At 42.9% G+C, this 9,049-nt stretch overlaps 1 protein-coding gene across 3 annotated transcripts in view; it reads right to left on the bottom strand.

Annotated features, from left to right (window-relative positions):
- The window catches only part of SLC23A1 (solute carrier family 23 member 1), a 38,328-nt gene extending 37,262 nt beyond the window's left edge, over nucleotides 1-1,066 (bottom strand). For 2 of the 3 annotated variants that reach the window (XM_028722145.2, XM_028722144.2), the window contains exon 1: nucleotides 928-1,066. In XM_028722145.2, the coding sequence (XP_028577978.2) occupies nucleotides 928-963 (36 nt within the window). In that variant the 5' untranslated portion in view covers nucleotides 964-1,066. The remainder of the gene's footprint in view (nucleotides 1-927) is intronic. The other variant, XM_028722147.2, reaches the window with a different exon arrangement.
- Nucleotides 1,067-9,049: the final 7,983 nt, after the last annotated feature.

Consider the following 9,049-nt stretch of genomic DNA (forward strand, 5'->3'; position numbering starts at 1 on the left):
ACCACTGTATTAGAATCAATGTGAAGCAGGGTTGATTTGTATTCTTGTTTGAAGAGATTTACCGTATTTTTTGCACCATAACACTCACTTTTTTCCTCCTAGAAAGTAAGGGGAAATATCTGTGCGTGTTATGGAGGGAATGCCTACGGGTGGCATGCCTACGGATTTTCCTCCTCTAAAAACTACGTGCGTGTTATGGTCGGGTGCGTGTTATAGAGCGAAAAATACAGTACTTTATTTTAAGCGAATGCCCCATGTTCTGTGAACTCCATGCAACATTTGTGGTCTGTTTTGATTCCCTATTTACCTTCCACAGTGCTAAAAATAGTTTTCAGTGTTTGTTCTCTGGTCTCGTGCTTTCCTTATCCTCTTATAATAGCTACAAAATATACTTCCATCACCTTTGCCTCATATAGAGATGGGGGAGAAAGTTGATTCAGTTTGGGTTGAAAGGAAAATCTACCTAATTCACGCTTTAAAAAGAGTGCACAAACCTAAACCATCAATTGGAATTTGCACTTCTCTGAATTTTGCTGCGCAGCTCTCCAGCTGAATAATGTGTACAAAATCGCATGTACTGTGATAAAGTGTGCATAAAAATGCACATTGGTGGAAAAAAACATTAAAAACCGCGTTGTTTTAGGCGAAACTGCTGCAAAAAAATAAATGTGTGTACTAGGAAGAATTGTGTACAAATGTGTATTTGGAAGAAAATTGCAATAAAATGGTGAACTTGCATGAGATTTTTTTAAAAAATGCAAACCAATGTAGAAATGCAGACAATCAAACCTAAGGCTAGAAAAAAATGATAAAGAGAGAAACAAAAATTGACAGATTTCCTTATTCCTGGCCTTAAGCCATACTTAAACATTTCCAAGCAATAAATTTCATGCAGGTCTATATGTTAATTTGAAGCCGTCAATTTACCTCGAAGTGAGCCGGGCCTTCGGAGCTGCTTCCCATTCCTATGCAGAACCAAAGAAAGAGGAAGTCTGACTCCAGGCATATTTATAATCTCTGTGAGGACTTTAGCCAACATACCAAAGATTGCCTGTCAATCTGTAACCGCAGCGATTGGCTGCTGATTGTGAAATAAATTTATGGTATTGAAAGCTCACACATCAGTCCCTATTGAGGAGGACATTACACGGATAAAACTCATCCCTACCCAGATTTCCAGAATGACAGTTTTCACAGCTTCGTTGGATAAACATTAATAGAACGGAGTTATTGCATAACCGGCTGGCTAGATGATAGCTTGCACAAAAATTCAACTCAAGCAGCCAGGATCCAAACGTGACATTTTGTTGGAAACCACAGAAACGAAAACGTCTCATTGTTTTAGTAGGTGGGTTCACGACAAGAAAATAAGCCAGCCCACACACACTGTTTTCTTCCATATTTTTCTCTAGTACCCCTTCCCCAAATCAGACCACCCATCCTTTCCCCTATAACCCAGTAGTATTACACTGTGTGAATTACTTTAATTTCTACATCTCCACAGCCAAATCTCAGTCTGCACTGAGACACTAAGGTTATGAATGAGATCAAGCAGTTTCATTAATGATATAATTGTTCAAGAAAGAATAGGATGTAGAATAGAAAATAAACATATGATGATATCCAGCATCTCAGAGTAGACCCATTGAAAATCATTGGACCAAAGTGACTTAAGTTTACTAATTTCAATGGGTCTTCTCTCCATAGGACTTGGTTGGATATCGCCCACTAGCTGTGAATCAAAAAAGGCATATATTATCGGCTTGACTGGAGTAGTTGTTTTCAAATCTGAAGATTTTTAAAAGCCGGGATATTGCATTAGAGATGGGAGCACATCTGCAATTACCTGCCCCTTGCTGTTCTTCACAATTCATTTCTGCTTGGGTTGTCTCTTATCAGTCTTTCTTACGCAAATGTGCTCCACATCATATATACGCCCAGTGAAAAGGTGCTTTCTTCCTCCTTTCAAGAGTATGACTCAGAATTCCTTGTTTTGTTGCTGGTGGAGTTTTGGTTTTGTCTTCTTTTAAAACAACAACAACAACAACACTGAATTTGCATGTGCAGTGCCAGTACACACTCCAATATCTTTGCCCAACTGTGGCAAACCCCACCCACCCCTGTTCCTTGAGCCATTTATCATGGGATTGTGAAGTAATCGAGGTAATCTAGGGCCATAAACAGCCCTCCTGGAAAAAAAGAAAGAAAGAAGATGTCTGTTGGAGTTGGGGTGCTGAATAGGTGCACAATGCAAAATCTGTTTAAGACTTTTAAAAGGAAATGGAGGATCTGTGATTCTGTGGAGGGGAAGCAGCAATAGTGGAAGGGTGAGATGAAAGGTTGTTACTTAAATTTAGGGGAGAAACGAGTGCTTTCTGCTATTAGATGACGTGGAAAGTTCCTGTTGGTTTTCAAAGATAAAGTGTTTACACAATACAAAATTTAATCTTACGAAAGCTTAGTTAGGCTGGCCTAATAAAGAAGACTCGGGGCATACCTGGATATGAAATAATACAACCAATTAATTTTTTTGTATGTTTAGGACTAAACAAATATCGTTCCTCGCTTTCTCCCAAACAACAGTTCAGAAGGAAAGAGTCCTGTAATTTAGCATAGCCGAGGCTGGCTCTGTGTTTGAATCCTCTGTGTTCTAGATCATTCTTTTGATTATCTTGACACCATTTTCCACCAGCCCATTAGACTGTGGATATCAAGGACTCGGAATTATTCACAGGGTCAGTGTTCCTTCACATTACAAAGGAACACAGGGTCATTCCATGACAAATCACCTGATTTTAATACTTGACCGTGCTCTCACGACTCAAGTTCTCTTCAAAAAATATATATGAGATAACCTCAAATTAATATTTTAAGATTTTTTGGTCCAAAATTGGGCACAGGACAATTTTTTGAAAGTTTTGATTTTTGCACGATTTAGGCTAATGCAATTTCTGTGTCAGTTTAGAAAAAGCCTCCTGTTTTGCTCATTTTTCATGGCACCAGGTGATTTGGCGTGGAATGACCCCACAGGGATGCCATGTTTGGTCCCATCATTGTGTTTGCATGTAACATCCTGCCCTCAGAAACACACTGAGGATGGAGCATCTAGAGAGAACAATGATTGCACCTCAGTTGTAATGCAACTGTGAGTTGGTCTGTGAGAGGGCCTTTTCGGTAGTGGCACCTGCCCTGTGGAACGCCCTCCCATCAGATGTCAAGGAAATAAACAACTATCTGACTTTTAGAAGACATCTGAAGGCAACCCTGTACCAGGAAATTTTTAATGTCTAATGTTTTACCATTTTTTATGTGTTGTAAGCTGCCCAGAGTGATTGGGGAAACCCAGCCAGATGGGTGGGGTATTATTATTATTACAGCGGTACCTTGGGTTACAGAAGCTTCAGGTTACAGACTCCGCTAACCCAGAAATAGTACCTTGGGTTAAGAACTTTGCTTCAGGATGAGAACAGAAATCGTGCGGAAGCAGCAGGAGGCCCTATTAGCTAAAGTGGTATCTCAGGATAAGAACAGTTTCAGGTTAAGAACGGACCTCCAGAACAAATTAAGTTCTTAACCCGAGGCATCACTGTATTATTATTATCAGGTCACTGCCAAATGACTGGACAACAGGTGACAGGTACATATTTAATAACCACAAGGAAACATCATGTTTTTTCAGAGTGCCTACTACTATTACAACAAGAACAATGACAAAGAAGGAACAACAGTGCCAATTTTAATGTACAAATGGTTTAAAAGGACGACACATACCATAAATATACTTCTGCTGCAGATATTGTAAGCTCTCTCTAATCCATCTCTAAACAGTTGCACTCTTTTTTACCTCTTTGTCCCACCCGAGACCAGAAACAGGTTGGACAAGCCCAGGCTTGTCATGCTATAAGGCCTATTTCAGAAAAGGCAGTCTGGGTAAATAAGGAAATGTATTTCAGTTGACAGCCAAATTTCATATAAGTGTATAACTAAATCTCATTTTTGTAAAAGCGGAGTCGGGGATCCGTCACTGAAAAGGCCTTGTCATGGGGTAGCACCAACCAGGCAGCACCACCAACAAGGTTTCACCTAACATTAATTCTGATGTGTTTCATATGTATGACAACTGGAGTAGCCTGATCATTTCTACTGGAAATGTTTACATAGTCCACTCCCGTGGTACCTTCTGCTCCATGCTGGTGATGCTCAGAAAAGGCATTGTTGTTGTGGCCATGTAACCATGCAATCCACTCTAATCATCTGAATGGGATAGGACAATGTTCTAAAAAGTACAGGATGAGCTCCATGATCACTGCAGATGGTGACAGCAGTCACAAAATTAAAAGACGCCTGCTTCTTGGGAGAAAAGCGTTGACAAACCTAGACAGCAGCTTAAAAAGCAGAGACATCACCTTGCCAACAAAGGTCCGTATAGTTAAAGCTATGGTTTTCCCAGTAGTGATGTATGGACGTGAGAGCTGGACCATAAAGAAGGCTGATTGCTGAAGAATTGATGCTTTTGAATTCTGGTGCTGGAGGAGTCCCATGGACTGCAAGAAGATCTTGAGAGTCCCATGGACTGCAAGAAGATCAAACCTATCCATTCTGAAGGAAATCAGCCCTGAGTGCTCACTGGAAGGACAGATGCTGAAGCTGAGGCTCCAATACTTTGGCCACCTCATGAGAAGAGAAGACTCCCTGGAAAAGACCCTGATGCTGGGAAAGATGGAGGGCACAAGGAGAAGGGGACAACAGAAGATGAGATGGTTGGACAGTGTTCTTGAAGCTACCAGCATGAGTTTGACCAAACTGCGGGAGGCAGTGGAAGACAGGAGTGCCTGGCGTGCTCTGGTCCATGGGGTCACGAAGCGTCGGACACGACTAAACAACAACATTGAAATTCTCTCACAGAAAGGCTTGTGTCCACAGTGCTACACTGAATTCCTCAGGTGGTTTAAAAGATACCCTGGTGGGCTTTTCTCGTGCCATAGTTCTTGGTGAAATAGCTTGGTCACCATCTTTTTGTGTGAAGAGTATATTTCACAGTACCCATTCGTTTAATTTTTAAAAGAAACAAGTGATTAGCAAGGAAAGAGGAAGGTGAATGCCATTGTGAGTGGCCTTTGCGGGAGGCTGGAGACACAAAGGTCATGATCACCAATTCTCCCCTTATGGTGAGGAATGTGTAGCAGAATTATCAGACATAAGAACAAAGAGAGGCAGAATGCTAAACGGTTGGCAGAGGAAGTTGCTCATTCCAGTGTACAGTCATTGAATTCAGGACTTTTGGCCAGTGTCAGCAAGGAAATGGTTAGATTCAGCACTTACAATTCAGGCTTTGCCACATACTCAGATCAAAGTCCATCTCTTTAACCACAGCTCTTTTAACTAGGGGTCTATTAATAAAAGTTGCAGAGAAATTAAGAATTAACTTCTTTGCAAGGCCTCAAAGAACATTTGCTACTGTTTTAGTTGAGAAGCAAGTTTTTACAAGCTGGTGGGACCGCAAATACGCTAAAGACGTTAAAGAAGGTTCCCCTCCACCTTCCTCAAGGACCCCACAGATTGTCCCCCAAATCCAGTTGTTTGTTTTTTTTTAAATTAAGAATGCAAGTGCAAACCACACATATAAGATTAATGAATAATCGGGAAGAATACTACCAGAACCTTTCCTCTTGTATTGCTGAAACTGTAAGAGCAGCAGCAGTTTGGGGAGGAGGGAGGAGGAAAGATAAAAGCAACTGAACTTAATAACTAGACTCCATTCTGTAGAAAAATGGAGTCTGTTTATCATTTACTAAAATTACAAAAGGCAAGATTTTAATCTATACTCGTTAGAAGGAGTGTATTATATGGACCACATATTATTGCTTTGATATGTGATTAGTGTTGTTGATATTGCTATCATTTAATAAACATAAGGAAAGGCGGGAGGTAGAGATTAATAATTATATACAGGTGCAATATATTTATTCTTATGTCTTTTATGACAGTATTTTAAATGAATTATAAAATCTCTCCACTAGTTATATGATATTTATTATTATTATTTGTGTATTTATATACCACTCTTCATCCAAAGGTCACATTTAGTTAGTATACAATGGAATATTATATCAAATCTCTTTTTAATTTTTTATGATTTTTAGTAATGCAGTAGCATATTTAAAGTATTCTGTGCTATCAAAAAAAAAAATTCTTTCTTTCTTTCCTTCTTTCCTTCTTTCAGAAATGCATACACAAAGGCAGCAAACACACATGCAGGAAAAATTAAAATGAATACATTCTGCTGGTTTATTTATTTTTAAAACCCAAGATTCTACTTTAAACACATCATCATAAGGCCCTCAGACTACCTTCCCGAAAGGTCTCATAATGGAATTGCTGATACAACTTGTATAAGTCAGGTACCAGTTTGCCTAAAGTCATTAAACAAAAAACCTTGAATCCAGTTCAATATGGAGGACGAGCCTGCTGCAGATCTTAGTAATTTGTGCTCTAAGGTCTTGTCAAGCATGTTATGGTGGCTTCCAGGCTGTTGCTATTTTCAGGTGCAATTCGTTCATATACCAGCAAATTCAGGTAGTGCAGTTATAGTTGATCAGGAACTCTTCCACTGCAAACCCAGGAAAATGCACCGGGAAGTGTGGGATAATGCTTGCTTTGATGTGATGTCAATTCACCTTCCCACAAACATATCAGAACGAGTGCTCATTAAATAGCCCACTCACATGTCCTTTTAAATGTGTTTGTGAGAGTGATGGGTTATTGGTTTCCTTTTGATTTCCTTCTTGTTTTTCTTCTGCATTCTGTGCTCTCATTTTGTAGTCAGATGTTGTGAAACTGCCCTGTGATCTGTGGATGATGTTGTTGTTGGTGTCTGTCTGTCTCGAGAGACAATGGAGTACACCTCCAGAGGTTGCAGTCAAACTGCTGGAGAATCGCAGCACCTGCTGTGGCTGCAGAGAGGTAACTTGTCATTGCTGCCTCCAGGGCCGGTTTACCCATAGGCACTAGGGGTGCGGGGCACCCGGGCACCAGACTCTCAGGGGCGCCAGGCTGAGAGTCCGGGGCCGAGATTTGGAGTCTGGGGATTGAAGAGCCAGGCCAGGCGACAGCCGTAGCAGAGCAGAGCTCATCGGAGCACCACAGGCTTTTCTGCTGCCAGCGCAGAGGCAGCCAGCTGGCTCTGACCTCCTGCGCGCCTGGGATTGGCGGGCAGGAGGGCACAGCTTCCCTCCCAAGCCTCTGTGGGGAATGCTCTCCTCCCTCTACCTGCAACGGCATGGGATAGTGCCCCCCCAAAAAGCTTAACAACTCTGAGCTGCCCCCCTAAAATAGCTCAACAACTTTGGCCTGCCCCCCCAAATTGGGGGTGCTGGGCAGTTTTTTGCACCCCGGCGCCACATATGCTGGCTGCTTCCCACATTGTTTTTGCAGCACTGAAATGACCTCTCTGAGGTGCAAGCCTGGGCAGCGTGTAGGGAGGTCCTGGGCTACCCAGATGAGAAGACCCCCTTCTTGGCCCCATTGATATGGTGGACAAACTGCCCCAGAAGGAGCATGATGTGTCTGTCTCCCATCAGAGGTACTACCCCTCCCCTGGCACCCATAACCCTCTCTTTGGATGAAGGCTGGCATATAAATTTAATTCATAATCATCTAGTCTCTCTCCAAACAAATCACCATGAATGTGAAATGAACAGGTTGTCTACTGGGACGCGGGTGGCGCTGTGGTCTAAACCACTGAGCCTCTTGGGCTTGCCAATTGGAAGGTTGGCAGTTCGAATCCGCTCGACGGAGTGAGCTCTCGTTGCTCTGTCCCAGCTCCTGCCAACCTAGCAGTTTGAAAGCACACCAGTGCAAGTAGATAAACAGGTACCGCTTCAGCGGGAAAGTAAACAGCGTTTTCGTGCGCTATGGTTCCATCTGTTGCACCAGAAGCGGCTTAGTCATGCTGGCCACATGACCCGGAAAGCTGTCTGTGGACAAATGCCGGCTCCCTCAGCATGAAAGCGAGATGAGCACCGCAACCCCATAGTCGCCTTTGACTGGACCTAAGTGTCCAGGGGTCCTTTACCAAACAGGTTGTCTAGAAGCACCCCATGAAAACATTATGGGTGAAACCCTCTGGGCATGACAACTGAGCTATGTCTTGGTTGGTGCTGCTGCTGTTTGCCTCTTGCCATCCTCTTATCCACACAGAGTGAAGATCAGGACTCTGCTGTCCTTTTCCGTTATGCTAACTTTTGCTGCCACACAGAGGCACTGCGGAAGAAAAGGCAGGGGAAGTTCTGTTGCCAAAACAAGCTTATGAGTTAGAGGAGTTGAGTGCTAGCTGTTGGAGTTTGTTACCGGGGTGGGGTGAGAGAATCATACCTCTGAGAGGGGTAGACCACAGTTCCCAGAATTTCTTTGTGGGGCAAACTGCTTTAAATGTGCAGTGGCGTGCGGTAAAATTTTTCGTAGGGAAACAGTTAGGGCCAGAGGTGCCACCATGTGAGGGCAATTGTGGGGGGCAGATGACGGGATGTGGGCATTGCAGCTCTCTCCCCAAATTTGGGAAGGAGGTGCCAGGCCTCTGATAGGATGCTTGAGCCCTGCTGCCTCCTTCTTAAAGCCGGGCGAATCTGTGAGTCCTGGTCTGTAGTATGATGTGCTGTACATTTTGTAAATAATAATAATAATAATAATAATAATAATAATAATAATAATAATAATAATAATTTATTATTTATACCCCGCCCATCTGGCTGGGCTTCCCCAGCCACTCTGGGCGGCTTCCAAAAAAATATATTAAAATACTCTAATACATCAAACATTAAAAGCTTCCCTAAACAGGGCTGCCTTCAGATGTCTTCTAAAAGTCTGGTAGTTGTTGTTTTCTTTGACATCCAGTGGGAGGGCGTTCCACAGGGCGGGCGCCACTACCGAGAAGGCCCTCTGCCTGGTTCCCTGTAACTTGGCTTCTCGCAGTGAGGGAACCGCCAGAAGGCTCTCGGCGCTGGACCTCAATGTCCGGGCAGAACGATGGGGGTGGAGACGCTCCTTCAGG

The sequence above is a fragment of the Podarcis muralis genome, chromosome 3, assembly GCF_964188315.1.
Source record: "Podarcis muralis chromosome 3, rPodMur119.hap1.1, whole genome shotgun sequence".
Lineage (NCBI taxonomy): Eukaryota > Metazoa > Chordata > Lepidosauria > Squamata > Lacertidae > Podarcis > Podarcis muralis.